This window comes from Pundamilia nyererei, unplaced genomic scaffold, assembly GCF_000239375.1.
Source record: "Pundamilia nyererei isolate P.nyererei 1_Seehausen unplaced genomic scaffold, PunNye1.0 scaffold00025, whole genome shotgun sequence".
In the NCBI taxonomy this organism is placed as follows: Eukaryota; Metazoa; Chordata; class Actinopteri; order Cichliformes; family Cichlidae; genus Pundamilia; species Pundamilia nyererei.
Genome location: NW_005187426.1, coordinates 89,728 through 106,193, shown reverse-complemented (window position 1 = coordinate 106,193; position 16,466 = coordinate 89,728). Strand labels below are relative to the sequence as shown.

General features: G+C 38.1%; 1 protein-coding gene across 1 annotated transcript in view; it reads right to left on the bottom strand.

Annotated features, from left to right (window-relative positions):
• itfg1 (integrin alpha FG-GAP repeat containing 1) overlaps window positions 1-16,466 on the bottom strand; it is a 149,941-nt gene that overhangs the window by 122,979 nt on the left and 10,496 nt on the right. The window contains exon 7 of the mRNA XM_005727521.1: window positions 3,037-3,089. Within this exon, the coding sequence (XP_005727578.1) occupies window positions 3,037-3,089 (53 nt within the window). The remainder of the gene's footprint in view (window positions 1-3,036; window positions 3,090-16,466) is intronic.

Genomic DNA, 16,466 nt, shown 5'->3' with positions numbered 1-16,466 from the left:
ATATTTATACTGTGCCCACATCCAACTCAACTGTGCCTGGGCCTGCTTCTTGCAGGAGCCCAGAGCACAACACTTAGTAGTGATCACACTTAGCCAAACAAAGTGGACACTTGGGGGTCAAGAGTGCTCTGACATGGAAGTGTGAGTACACCCTTTCACTGGAAATTCATGTGTCTTGGCACGTACATAAAAACATAAGAAAGAGGCAGGACATATACACTGGTTGTTTTAAATAACTGGAGTCACAGAGAAGTTGATCTTTTGCATATAAAATGTCACTTTGCCATTAATTGTATACAATCATAATTAGCAAATAAATTATAATAAATGATAAGGTATGGCTAAAAACATATTATTTGAGTTCACAGCTGAACTTCACCTTTGACCACTAAATACTGCTCAGTTCAGCTCAGTTCAAGTGAATAAACTCAACCAAAATGTGAAGAAATTCCATCATAGTGTGGCTGAAAAGCTGCAGCCAGTGGATGCAAAATAAAATTCATAAATAGAAAAAGAAAAATTGAAAAAGCATTGCTAATAAATGAGAAAGAAGAAAAAAAGACAAAGAAAAGGATTTAACTTCTTCATAGAGTAGCTAAGAAGTAGATCAAGAGATCCATAATCTGAGACTGCAGAGACACTGACAAGGTTCACTTTGTCTTGCTCCCAAATCCTTTCCACTATACCTAGAGATGCTTGTAAGACATGCTTTTTGCAGAACTACTTATGACTTGATTGGCAGGAGGCAAAGTATGCAAAATTACAAAATAAATGCCAAGATCAACATTAAATAGAATTATAAAATACTAAAACTGTTTTGGTGTGAGTGTCAATTACTTATTGATTCACTAAAAATTCTTCAGTTCTTAACATTGATAATACTATGTACTTCTTTTTTTTTTTTTTTATTTCTTCATGGCTAAAAATTAATCCTTGAAAAGTGTAAGTCATAGATTCATCTGTTTTATGGTTTATAGTCTACGTATGTATCCATGTATACACCGAACAGAAAAAGGATAAACGTATATTAAAAAGTGCTTCAATGAAACTATTCCACATGCAAAACTTAGCTGAAAACAGTATCTTTAAAATGTGGTAGCTGATCTTTGGTCATTGTAAATTCCAGTTATTGATCAGGGTTAAAAACAGATGTGATGTGATATACTGGATTTTCTTGAAAAATGATTGCATTGTGCCTGTTAGCACTTTTGTCTTAAAGGAAATTCTACTTTGCAAATTACTGTGTTTAGTGATATTATGGAAGTTCTTTTGTAGAAGGATAAAATAGTTGAGGTCAATGCACTCAGATCTTTCTCTGAAATTCATTTGCTTCATCCTCTCCGATTAGCATTCTTGCCACCCATCACACATCCAACTGGTATTTGGGCATGGCAGTTTATTTGCACAGTTTTGCTCCTGCTTGGTCTCTCTCCCCTCAGACACATTCTGTCTCTTCCACATCCTTCAATCTCTCTCCGTTTCCCCTCTTCTTCCTTACCTCCTCCCCGTCCTTTCTCCTATTCCCCTTCTCTGTGATAAGATAGACTACTGTTCGGCTTGTGCCTCGACCTGCTGAATTTCAAATAGGCCCCTTTGACAAAAACCCAGAGCCATGGTCTCCCCTCCTTGCTCTCCCAGAATATTAACTAGTTCTGCAGCAGTGCCAACAATCCTAGACTCCTAAGCCCACCAAAGCACTACAGATCCATTTGTTGCATTAAGGAAATGAACACTGAAGCAGAGGAGGGGATCATCACTCTGTCAATACCTGTAGTTATACTTCAGGACGTGAGACTGCAACTGAGGCCATACTGCACATTCTTAGTTTATAACTGAATGCCTTTGAGACTGAACACAAATCTTAGCAATAAATAAATGAATAAATGTTGTGTAACAATAAATTAAATAGCTGTTGTATAGTGATCACCAATCTCTTTATTCTTTTCAAGAAGTAGGACAGACTATAGCAAAACCTCTGTTCTAATTTGATTGTCACAGTTAGCTATGCAGTTCTTCATAAAAACTCAAACTATACATTTAAGTTCTACTCGGAAGAGACCTGCTGCCCTCTTTCGGAACTCAACCTATCAGTCAAGACCCACTGAACCAGACCGCTGACAGTTTACCATATGACTGATTTTTAAGGGTTATTGAGTTTAACTCGTTTAAAGCTCCAAACATAGATGAACACAATATGAATATTTTACTCTAGTGCACTGTAATGAAAACGAACAAAGTTATTAAGCTTCTGGAAAATAAAGTGCTAAAATATTAACTGCTTTACTGAGATTGGGTAAACGTCTGTGGCATCATCAATGTCAGTGTATAAGCTGTCGGACATTAGATTTTTAATTTTTTTTTTAACAGAATATAATATAGAAAAGAATGTTTGGGGTAATTTAGATATGGGGTCATCTCAGTTTGCTCTGGAGAGCAATCCTGGCTTTCTTGTTTGTAATACTCTGCAGTGTTTGTAATACATATAGCTGAATCATAGCTGAGCAGATGGTTTTGTATACTCAAGCAGTGTCTTCACGGTAAGTTGCCAACTAGTTTACACTGCCAGAAGCTTAAACAATTCTACCATTGTTTTCCTTTTCCAGCATAACTGAACCCCCCCCCCGCCAAAAAAAAACAAAAAGATGATAAGATGTGATATGTATAGCCAGCCAGTTGTAATTTGTCAAATAAATTCATTACAATTGCATCATTGCCTGCTGTAACTGTAGTGGTTAAGGTGGATGGAATCAGCTGATTGCCGACTTGAGGCAACATTTCAGGTCACTGTGCTTATCCTACTTGTTACATTACAAATGGCTAACCACATAAGACAGACATTATATAAATGCCAATATGGTTTTAGGCTATTAGCAGCACCATGCATGCAATACAAGCTGGGCTCTACTTTACTCTGGAGGACTGTAATGCTTCACTAATGTCAATTTTGATCATTATAGAAGAGTCTGAGTTGTAAAAAGTCACTAATGATAGGCAAGAGACTCAAAGACACTCAAATAAGTCCAAAAAGCTTATTACCTTGTTGATCCAGGTCTCAAACATTCGGTCGTTTTTCATTGTCAGGAATAAATCTGAGAGGAAGAAAAAGACAGAAGAAGGGAGGGTGCAAGTCATTAAGTGATACATTAATTTGTTTGGCAATTATAATCAAGTATGGAGCAGACGCGCTGATCAAATGTGCTGATCTACAACACAGAGAATCACATAACTGGAAATGTACACTATACTCTTGCAATAAGGCTTTTAACAGATATGGACAATGTTAACAAATCCTGAAAAAGTTGAGAAGACCTCTATTGTAGCCAAAAAAAAGTTCTCTTTTTCATTTTGTCTCTCAGCAGCTGAAATTGAAAACATGAAATTAAATCTACTCTTCAACACAATATATGACGCACAGGACTCAATACATGTTTATGCTCAACTTAATTAATTAAACCAAAATATACAGAAGAAGAAAAGTCTAAATATTTTAACATTCAACAGTTGACACAGAGGAATGATTCATATCTTTATTCATTTTTGTATATTTTTGACATTTCTTCCTCCAACTCTGATATAGAGAGGCACAACTTGTTCAATATGCAGTTTAAGTAGGTTTCCTAAAGCAACAAAGATAAATTGGCTTCTTAAAACAGTATAAGTAAAAACAAGTAAGGAGAAGGAAAAGGGATAGTGGTGGAATCTCCTGCTCAAAGCAGATGGATTTTGCTCAGCTTTCTGGAGTCTTCACCCCTGGTAATGCCTGTAGCTCGCTCTATTGGAATCCTATAACCTGCACTTGTACTCATATTACTTGCTCTTGAAGCTCAGGCTGCAGGCTGCACTTATAATGCAGTTTCTGCGTGCTTCTCTTTGAGAGGACGTTTACTTTCATTCCTGTGTGCTCTGGCTCTGCCCCAATAATTGGACATGAAATAAATATTGCCATTGATCTGCTTTGGGCCCTGCTATGTGTTGCTGTGCCCTGCATGGGCATATACAAATGGTACTGAAATAAGGGGAAAATTAATATAGGAAAAACTGGAACAACAGGACAAACGGAGGTTGTGTGTGTAATGATAGAAAGCACTATAGAAATCCTATATCCATACACAGAAGAATTATCTAGTAATGTCATGGTCATCAAAGCCAACAAGTTCAAGATGCTACAATGTCACTCAATATGCATGACTATACATGACATAAAAAAATACTGTTTTGAAAGAGATTTTCAGTCAAAGCTTTTTGACTGAAAAGTGATCCTCTGATACCATACCGATTAAAAAAGTCTTGTAACAAATACACATGGAAATGTAGTCCTAGATTTCATCTGTAGTCATTTCACAAGTGACAAGTAACTTTCTCTGGATGAGCTCAACTTCCCAAATACATTCTAGGAACTCATGTGAGAAAGGATTTAGTTGGCTAGCATTCTTAAAATCTAGGTTTTAGTGCATATATGTATGTTTTGTGCTTTACACATGCTTCCCACTGTGGCAGGTGCTCCTAATTTGGTGGATTTGAATTTCCTGGCCCTCCTTCAAAATAATTCATCAGCTTCTTATGTCAGAGAGATACCAACTATTAACTATCAAGTTACCAACTATTAACATATAGAGAATATACTACGCCATCTGTGCTAAACACACATGGATTCATGGTTTTAATAGAACCTACGGTGTACTACAAATTATAGTCATATAACATTACATATCCAAAAATGTATCTGAGGCTCTGGTGCCTTTGTGTTTAATCACAGGGATGGTGGGCCACAGATGGTGGTTATTTATCTAAAACCAGCTACAGCTGTTGCAAAGTAATGCCACATTTAAGGTGCTCAAGCTGGTAAAACAGTTCAACTACAACTTTTAATCCTTGTGGACTTGCAGAAATGCTGCCCACGCGGACTCCAAACTTTTTAACAAATGCAAAGTACATAACAAATGTATGCATAGATTATGCATATGTGCAGACGCACAAACAAACACACAGCACTTTGCAGAGCGTGTTTATGCAGGTTTTCGTGTTACTATGTGTGTTTGGAGCCACACCGGGTGGTGTGTTGATGAGCTTGGTTAATCAGCCAATCAGGCCTCTTAAACAGAACCCAGCCGTGATTGGCTGATTAGATGCGATGGCGTTGTGTCAGTGAGAGAGGAATAGAGCAGCAGAGAGATGTTCATCTTGTAAACACTTAACATTCTCGCTGTGGGGGTTCTTCCTCTTTTTGCTCATCTTATTGCTTTTCTTTTTTTTCACCCATGTTCACCACTAACAGACTCATCTCCATTATTTTCTCTTGCTTTAGACTTTTACTAAATTCAGCCCAACTTAGAAGGTCACTGCACTTCTTTTGGTTAGTCTGGTCTTCACCACTTTCATGCAGCATCTTGAGGGTGTAAACTGACAATTTAAACGTGGAAAGACCACTTGAGCACTCTTGAAACTTCACTCGGTTTCCTCCCTGGACACTACACTACAGGTGGCTCTGTTCTCAGATCTGTCCTAAGAAGGAAAGCAGTTTCACAGTCTGTCAAGGGGAATACAGACAGACTGAAAACAAAGTTCTGGTTTGTAAACTATGCAATATTGTAATCGCAATGTGATTCCTTTAAAATGATCTTTTTAAAAGTATTGTACTTCTCTGTTCTCCCTTCTCTAACTCACTTTCTTTGCAATAAACTATTCCACAAATTCTCCAGAGAGAAGAGCTCCAAATAGCAATAGAAACATAAGTGCTGCCACCATCACTCACTTTAACATAGTTTTGCTGTTACAGGGACTTATAACTGGGCTTCTAAGGGTCTTTAATATAAAGATATAAAGAGGACTCCAAGAAAAAAGAGGAACATAGACAAAAAACAGAACAGAACAGAAGAGTGGATCCTATGGGAAATTCCTCCAGGTATGGTATTTCATGTTTTGACCACTTATCACAATTTAATTTTGTTCTGAAATAATGTTTTTTCAAAGCATATCTTTATCATTCTTTTCTAGTTCACTGGATACTTTTTCAGTCATATTGAAAATTTAAACCACTGCCTATAAAAGCATTCCTTTTGATAATTTAAGTTAAACAAGAAGTATGTATTTACTGCCCTTGATCATTTATCATTTCCTTTGATACCTCTGATACCTTAATGATGACCATGAGTCCAAACTACTTTAGTAAGAATTTATATATCAGTTTAAAAAGGTTCATAAATTTTAAACCAAAACACCATCCCATTGAATGAACCCAGTCATTTTTTGCTAGAATATAAACAGTTAAATTATTAAAAACTGAGGAAAGTCTTGTCAGTTTTCCAAAATGCAGAATCTTTGGACAGACAGCAGGGATCAAAAGGGGTATGACTCAATAGGTCAAGTCTACTCCATTGTTTTAACACAAAAATCTGTTTTCCTTCCTATATTCAATATGAGAAAGACTTGCCGAAAATCTTTTTAGCTTCATTTTAGCAACGTTAGTAGGGCTAGAACGTGTGAAGGAAAAAGAAACGAAAGAAAAGAAGCAAGGCAGTTTAAATGTAATACTAGTGTAAGGACCAAAAATGACAAAAAAAGTATGGATCAAATAAGGATGTCGTTGGTTCTGCTGCTTTAATTTAATCTTTTTAATTTTAGAAAATGCCCACTGTGAATTTGACAGTGTTGTATGATAGCAATGGTAAATCAGCGTGACACCAGTTTAATGATACAAAGAAATCACTGAAGCAGCCGGCTTTATGGACTGTTTGATAGTCTTTTAGGAATAAGCATTAGTTATCTGATCACCAATCTCTTGTTGGGGGGTGGGCTCCTGCTCAGCACCAAATTCAAGCCACCCATGTTTGAAGTAGAGATTAAACAGCTGGATGAAATTTTTTACATTTTCAAATTTTTTCAACGTCTAGCAATGCTATGACAGGCAGATGTTCTCAATGAAGATGACACAAAACATTGAAACATTGACTGGGAGTTCACGGGCACTGTGGTTGTCCCAGTATCACGACAAGCCACCAGTAATCCTGTCAGTCCTGTGCATTTGGTGGTGACCAGTACATCCATCAAAGCCAGAGAATCCCATCAATCCACGGCCCAGTAGAAAAAGAAAATCAGGACAGCTGCTGTGTAGTTGTAAGCCATCAGTAATGCCTCAGCTATAAGGAATGTGTAGCCTTCTGCTTAATATTAGGACTATACAAACAAAGTGATTAGCAAATGTTTCTGCATGTTGAGTTTAAATTGTAGTGAGGTGTATGTCGGTGTGACCCGCACTATTATATCGCTGAATCCCCAGGCAGAACCTCTTTTGATCAGTGCATAAACTAACCATATAATCTGTAAACACAATCTTCTTCATCAGATAGATGTTAGAAGACGTAATCTTACTCAGTTTTCTTTGTTCTCAAATACCCAGTACAATTTACCACGTTCTGTACAAAAGTATTCTCCCTGTTTTTTCCTTCTTCTCTCAATTACAGTTGATTTGTCTTCTCTTATGTTTTGCTATGTTTTCTATACTGAGGGTAACTGTTTTTTAGGACTTTATTGTGCATAATGCTCTATTCTTTTCATCCCATACAACTATAGACAAAAACAAACAAATACAAAAGAAACTAATCATGCGTCCTTTAGCTCATTTTATTTGCTGAGTCACATTTAACAAACTAGAGGCACCAAATCCAACTTCAACAACATTATCTAGCTCCTTGCAGTATGAGCACATACACTCAATTAAAGCATAGGCTAATGGAGCTGTCATCCTCCACCACTTGGGAAAGATGCATAATTGAGGTATATAAATGTGTTTGTGTGTAGGAGGGTGGGATTGCGTAACAACAATAGGGATTCAGAGCTCTAACTGGTATGTCATGTTGTCGGATAATTAAAGACATGCTAACTGTGATAGCTGACGCGATGGATATACAAGGCATCAAAAACACTGGGCAGAGGGAGACAAAGCAAAACAGAAAGAAACTGATACCAAATGGTAAGGCCATCCTGTGCTTGAGATGCATCTGAAAAAGATGTTTACTTAATTAATTAGTTCAGAGCAAAAGCAAGTTAGTCCTTTAATTTGCAAAAGATGCTTTCCATCTACAGTAACTTCACCATTTCTTCCATGTTACTCTGCTTTCTCTTTCAGGCTTTTCAGTGTTGTTAAATTGTTCCTTCCCTAGAAATGGCACTGCAAAAGGCATGCACGTCATACCCATATGAGTGGGTACATGATGAGCAGCCTGCATAAACACATGCACATGCACACCCACCCCCACACCGCATGGCTGATTTCAGCACATTATTTAAATATCTGAGCGTGCATCTGTGAATTTCTTTGTCATCAGTTTGTGATCCAGCCAATCATCTACAATCAGCTGGGCCTTTCACACTAACAGAATAATTGCAAGTGTCTCTTGCTAATAACATGGTTTTTAAAACAACAAGCAAAACAGCTCAAGTACCACAGAACAACCAGCATGGTAAACTGTGGCACACAACACCATGTTGCACAATGCTGAGGCTGTGTGGGTATTGTACGTCTTTGAGCTGTTATTTTTGGGACAAATAACAGCATGTAGCACAAAGGCTGGATGGCTGATGCAGTTCCTATTACTACATAGATGATTTGAACTGCTTAGGACAGGTGTTTGCTGTTTAACACATGCTGGCAACAAAACATGCAATGTGCCTCATGTGGATTTACAATATCCTCAATCACATAAGAGTTAGTAACTGTCTTTTTTTTGTTTAGGGTACTTGGAGAAAAAGATTTTTACTCTTCCTCTCTGGAAGTTATTCTTTTCTGCATTTAGGATCTGAAGCTTGACGTACAATTTTGATCCTAATTTTATGTATTACCACATGACTAGTTCAAGTGGCTGTTGCTGTAGCTCATCCCAGGCTGCCCCAGTTTCTCACGCAAGATTGTGGACTCCTCTGATGTATCTATTGGCATATGAATGTGATAGCTTATAGGCATACAATAAATTGCTGCACAAGTGTGTTCAAATGGTTGAAAGTGACTTTGTAGTAAAAAGCACTTTCAGTATTCAGTAAGAGCAGAAAAGCACTTTATAAGTGCCAGTCAATCCATTTACCAAGAGGTTCTAGAGAAGTAATGGAAAGTAAATAACCAAAAAACAGTGGCTGTTATGTTTTGGTTCCATTTAAAGAGAAGAAGGAAAAAACAGAACATATATAGTTTTTCACCTAAAACATCAAAACCCCAACCTACCAGCTGATGAATTTTTACCTTCTATGATGTGATTTTTTGCCACATCATTAATATATTTTCACCAAAAGTGAGTTGGGTTGCAAACTATACTTAGCAAAATGGTGGGGATGCATATTAGTGGAATTTCTTTTATAAATATATTCTCTTCCTCAAAATTTCCTCTCAAAGCAGGGATTTATTCCAGTCCAGTCCGGACCATTTGTTTCACCGCTTTTTCATGACAACAGTAGAGATAATGATTCTCTGGCTTAGACAAGTCGTACATCTCAAGCTCTGATTTGACTCACCACTGTAACCTGCTTTTACTAATTTATAGCACACCTCCTGCTCTAAATTCAAACTAGGCTGCATCTTACATGTAGAAAAAGTTCAAATATATTGTAATATTACTTTACTTTTTTAAACTTCAATATCATATAAACCTTTTCCCCTTGTTAGTACTGAGTGCTTCTTGCTTAATAAACCCTGACAATGAAGATGAAAACATCAGAGCTGAATATTTTAGACATTCTTGTAACCACATTTCATTGGATTGTTTCAGTCGATTTACATGACGCAGGAGAAAGAGAGCATAAAAGAAGAAACTCCAAGGGTGGTCTCTATCAAACTGATGTCGCTTGAACAAGTCATCTGGAGACTGGACTATATTCTATCTGGTCTGTATTCATTCATAGAGAAAATGTACATTTCTGAAGAAACTGTTTGCAGCAAGTGTGATTTAAATTAAGATCTCCAAACTGGAAGGTAAGCACAAGAAGACATATCCTAATTAATAAAAGTAAGAGTAAAAGTAAGTTCCGTTGCTGGTTAAGTACGGCTAATAAGAGAAGAGAAGAGAAGAGAAGAGAAGAGAAGAGAAGAGAAGAGAAGAGAAGAGAAGAGGAGAGAAGCCCTTGAGTTATTCATAGCCTCTCCATCAGATTTGTTAAGGGGATTGGAAGCAATTTAAAGGCCTCTACTGACTGTTTGACTCGAGCAGCATTATGTCTTTCTATTCCATTATGTTGAGCTGCAGTGTGGGGATAAAGACCAGGCTTCCTATTAGCCTCTGTATAAACAGATAGGGTGATGCTAGGTGGGTGCTAAGCCTCTCGCAGAGAAGGAGAACTCTGACATTGAGGAGAATAGACAGCTACAGGCAGGGGCCTATACCATCTATTGCTTTGTCTCACTATCACCTTCGCTCTATCTTTTTCTCTCTGCACACACAAAGTCTTTTATCTGCGCTACTACAGGGTAGCATCATTGCCGCGGATCAAAAGGTGTTATGACTCCCAAGAACAGTAAGCTGAAACATAAACTGGTTTGTATAAATGAATGAGCACATTAAAAGGCAAAATTTCTGGCCAAAGGGGAAACCCAGTTGTAAATGATTAAGCAAACTTAAGGGCTAAAATGCCTTATCACAGCAGTCTCTCAACACTCTCTCTATACAGCTAGTCCTGTACTGCCATTCCTGCATTCTCCTAATAATTCATGTTCCAGAGTGAAGCAAAAAATGGCAAAAAGAAAAAATTCTCCTGCCCCAAAAGTGAACGACAAACACAAACACCACCTGCATTTAAAGGGCAAGAGTGGAACCTGTCGGCAGACCATCACTTAGCGCCCATTCTACTGTCTTGAGGACCAAACAGCCCCCCCCCCCCAACCCCGTATTGCCAACCCCGCTTTTTTTGGGGGGAGGGAGAGCTTAAACTAATTAAAAGGCCCTGGTACTGGATGCTGTCTAGCTATTATGGCTTAGTGTGATATCTTATGGAACTGAATCAGTAAAAAAATAAATAAATAAAAATCTTCTGTGCTATGCTTTTACTGAAATAACAGTTGCTTTTCCATGCAATAAAAAAAACGATCTGTAGGCATTAACCTGGCCTCTAAAAATATCCAGACACAATTATAAAAAGGACCTTGGATGGTCCAGTAGTGCAGCACTATCAAAATATAGTGGAAAGAGCCTCTTGTTTCATCCCACATTTCATGAAGAAAATTAAATTCAAAGACATGCATGCTAGGAAAATTTGTGAAATTAAAGTGGCCATAGGAGTGGATGTTATATGCAAGTGTTTAATGTGAAGTGAATAAAGTGTAGTGTGAATTTAGCTTTGAGTGGTTAGTAAGACTAGAAAAGTGCAATACAAGCACCAGTAAACTTCCATTTAATGGTGCAAAAGCGAAGTCTATATATAGAGCTGAAGCTAATTGCCCTGTTAACACCAGTTGTATTACTTTCGTGTCTGCCACAGCATTAACATACAAATACACACACACACTACACTGGAATACGCTGAACACATCTGCAGGTCTCTTTGTCTTTCAGCACCGTGGAAACCACATACTTAAAAAAAAGAAAAAGAAAAACAAAAAAAACGCATTCATTTACTTGTGACTCTTTGTGCTTGCAAGTTCACAATTAGCAGCTTGTTAAAAGGCTAGTGCACTTTTATGGGTGGGTTTTTGTGCGTGCACTGATTGACAAGTAAAGTTGGGTCACTGTGTACAAGATTTACATAGTATGCCTTGTACATAGAGTTTTTGAAAACGCTACGTCCAGATGAACAGAATCAACTTTTGTACATAGTATAAGATAACATAATACAGTCACTCCGTCCACTCTTGATATACTCAAAGGTTTTAGAACCCAGACTTCTTGATTCGTATATACTTTGTCTTTTTCCATCCATCCGTCCATCCATCCATACATACACATATATACACTACCAGCAGACATTTCCAAGTCCAATTCTCAATTTTAGAGACCATTGCAGCTGCTATCGGCAGTGGAAAGTGGTTAAATTGGACACTTCCTGTGGACTGATTTCTAAGGCTGTATGCTCTGACTTCTTTTTCATGACAGCCATCGAATGTTTTCAGCAACTGATACTGTAATAGGTAAAGTCAGAAACAATACTGTTCTTTTTTTAAGTAGGTCCAACTTCAACAACTGACATAATAGCCTAAAATATTAAAGGCAGCAAAAAATTCACTTAATTTGTTTGAGCTTTATTTAACAAAGAAGTATGACTCTTAAGAATAAGAAAATCTATTTTAAAAATGCTCAAGGTTGCTGTATTACCTGGCTTATTTTTCAATGGCAGGGATGCCTGGAGAAAACCTGAGTGGTCACAGGGAGAATCTCCACAGAGGAGACTTTAAACCAAGTCTCTCTGCCTGTGAGGCATCAATACTAACCACTAAGCCACCACGCTGCCTGTGTTGTAAAAATCAATTTTGAGGAGCTACAAACTAACACAGTAATTATTTTACTGTCCATTCAATTAGAGCAAGTCAATGACATTTATTACTTAAACTTAGGATTTAAATAAATACGTACATCAATAAATAAATAAATAAAAATGATGGAGACTAATTACAATATAAGAAATAAATTAATACATATAAACAAACACCTTTCACACTTCAATATATAGGTTCTGTGTAAGCTTTCTTTAGTCTTCAAGGGTAATTTGAGGCCAACAACAGCAAAATAACAGCCCCCTGCTTATACCTGTAAAAGGCTTGCAGCAGCAGTAGCTGCGGTTTATCCAGGCTGCAGTGCAGAGTGGATCTGACAGCCAGCAACACGAATGCTGCATTAGTGTCTGATGTGCTGAGTGTTTTTCTGCACGTGTGCTGTCACATCACTCACCACCACAACACTTCAAGCCATTTGGGTTATATAAATGTTTTTAGTGCTACAATTATATATGACTAAAGTAAAAAGGCAGTGCAGTCAAAATAGGATAAAGGGTCAGTAAAACCTTGAGAATGGCAGCAAAAGAGAAACAGAGACACAGTTTGAAAGTAATAGTGAGAGAGAGAAAGTGCCAGTCCTCTGTTTCCTTCTTGTCCTGCTGCCCCTAAGCAGGTTATTTGTTAGCCAGTTACTCAGCAAACAAGCTGTGACTCTCATCCCCCCATTGGCTGTCAAATATGAACGCAGGAGCACAGACACACATGTGAAGATGCACAGCTGTGTATAAGGGTTTATCCTATCAGGGTTGCCATGAAGATAGGCTCAAGGAAGGCTATTATTTCCAACTGATCACATTGTTTTATTTATGGAGGCTAGAGGACAAATGTCCACTTCATGGGTCTTTAACTATAGTGTGTGGGTCCATGTGTGTGCATGACAGAGTTTGGATTATATTGACAGTAATGAAGTAAAATGAGGATAAAACGGAGGATAAATGCAGAGTGTACATATGTGCACTTTCTTGTTTTTGTGTATTTCGGATATATTTGTCTACAGGCCTGCTATAAGCCATTCTGCAGCCTATCAGTCAGGCCCTCTGTGTTTGTTTGCATCGATCTGTTCCTTCTGTCTTTAACCCTCGGACTGATCCACAGCTCAGCTGGACAGAGAGAGAGCTTTTGGCATTCTGAAGGAAATGTCACAGCTGTCACCAGTGAAACAGATACTTTACCTCACTCACTTACAGCGAGGAGGGAGCAGACGCAAGGAGACAAGGTTGGTCTGAAAATATGTTGACATTTGAGCCCAAAAGGCTAATAACTGGTGGCTGTTTCAATGCTGGAAGAAGAAAATTGTACTAACTAACGCACTAACTGGCACCACACTGATAATCTTCTGTTCCCCCAAACCTTTTATACTTTTCCTGACCAGCCCTGTGAACGATTTGCATCTTGGCACCAACTCTGATATCCACAGTTCTTGTCAATGAGGATTTTTTTTCCTCTTTTTGTTTTTCCTTTTTTTCTTTATAAAATTGTTTGTCCACCACTTGTAATCATTTGGTAATTTCTCATCTGTAATACTTCAGCAGCCTTTAAATATTTTTACTTGTGAATATAAACGTATTGTTTGGTGTCGTTTATTGGATTGGATGATTGAAGTCTGAAGAAACAATTTTTGCAATATCGGCAATTTAAGAATGTATTCATTAATAAACAGGGGTCTTAATACCCTGGCACCCCCCTTGCACAGCCAGTGCGGCTGTGTTGGTCACTCTGACACAAACAGCACCCCCCAGCTGATGCTACCAGTTTCAGTGAGGTTGAGATCAGAATTGCAAGTAGGCAATTCCATCCTCTCCACTCCCAAACTCTGGAGGTAGTCTCTGATAATGAGGGGGCAAGTGTTATATTCTTGGAGGACAGCATTCAGTACCAGACTGTGGAGATATAGGATTGCCACTGGTTGCAGAATCTCATCTTGATAGCACTCGGCGTTGAGATTGCCTCCAATGATGATAAGCCTTGTTTTATGATGGAGGGAGAAGCCGCCCCTCACCATCACACTGCCTCCACCAAAAGCTATTACTGTATCAGTGCGATCTAACTGCCATAGGCCAAATCTGGACTCCTCGCTGAATAATGCTAATCAGCTGCCAATCAGGCACCTGCTTGTCAACACACGGGGTACCACAAACTAAAAACAAGAGCCTTTAGCAGAATAGGCTATTTAGCATTGGCATAGACGATTTGACAAGTTTTTCATGGGCACAACCCACATACTCAACTATGCTGTGGAAACATTTAAGGAAAAATAAACAAACTTTCCAATGATATAAGATTTAATGGCAAGAAGCACTTTTACAACAAAGAAATAATCGACCAGACACAAATTTCTTTACTCTTCGAGCTAAGTTTTATATTTGTAGTGAAGAGCTTTCAATTTAATTTAAAAAAAAGTAGTAAAAAAACAAGGAGAAAATGTAAAAATGTTCCCAGTGTAAACATACCTGACAAACAACAGATGCACAGAATATGAATGAGTGCATATAGTGAGTGGCTGCAAATAGACAGGATGTTATGTCTGTGATTGTGCATTACAGAATAATGGTCTGTATTTTATGCACAGTATGTATGCTTATGAAAAACAAACATAGTTGCAGACATCTGCCATCTATTTGATTATGTGAGATCAAAAAGGTCATCCTAAGGAAACGGATGCCTGACACTTGCTCACCTTTAGCCCTTCACAGTTATAGCACACTGAGGTGTCTGCTCAAGAATTCTGGCTCTAAAGAATATCATATCAAGGAATTCACACACAAAAAAAAAACAACTTACAGGGCACCAATCACAGTAAACTAAAAATAATCCTAAAATATTTAAGATGATTCTGAAATTAAAAGAACCAAACAGTTTGAATCCAGTGTGATGGTGAATGTAATGTCCCTTCACATTGGAAAAACTTTACAATCTTGCAATGTCAGAGTGTCCCTTTAAGAGGTGCAGGGCAGTGGGTAGTGTGCAAGTTTGGTGGCAAATATTCTCTGGCCACCTTTACTGATATGTGGCCCTGTCTCTCTGCTAGCAAGAAACCAGTGGACTGTGAAACGAGCTTTTCCAAACTTGCCCAAAGCCCACAAAGACGATTTACTATAGCGTTGAAAGATAGAGCAGATGCAAACCTTTAAAAAAAAAACATTTGCACTGCTACTATATCACCTACACTTCACTTGTTAATGCAGTGAAAAATGACAGTAACTTTTTCCTCTCTATTAAAATGTCTGAAACAGACCAAGAGGGTTGAAAGAGCTGCTTCAAAGATGCTCTTCTCTATCAGTGTTTTTCCCCAGAGGCTGCAACATGGCTGACTTGGTAAATTAGTCAAAACACTTTTAATAAAGAATGAATGCCGTCAATCAACGTCAAAGCAGCTGCACAGGTTTTACACAAGTACACACACTACAAGCATCCATACAAATGTACACTGTTACTTACACACGATTCTCAGCTCCTACGCAAGTACATGCACCAACTCTCACACATACAGGACCATCAATAAACTGTCTCAACATCATGATGCTAGTTCTGATATTCACAGTATACATCAACAACCTTCCCTTTCAAAACTACCCCACACACGCCCAGATAAAATGCAAAATCCGGGCCAGGAACAAAGTATAAAGCTCTGCTGAATAAATCCGTCTCTAAGCCAATATGTAGGCCTACTCCACACTGTGTGACTTTGACCCCGATCCATCAAAATGCCTCATTCACAAACATGGCAAAACACACAAACGCAGAATGGAGCCACGCTATTCCCAGAAAAAATAATCTCCTAAAACCATTACAGGGAACAACGTAGGTGCCGTAGCTATGGGGAAGATTATGGCCAAACCCTATCACACACACAGACTTTCAATCCTATTTTGTTCACAACATTTTTTATGCTAAATGTGTATCTGTCTGTGAGTATGTGCAACAAGCTATAAAAGCTCATTACACAGAGTGGAACCAAGTGTGTGTGTGTGTGTGTGTGTGTGTGTGTGTGTGTGTGTGT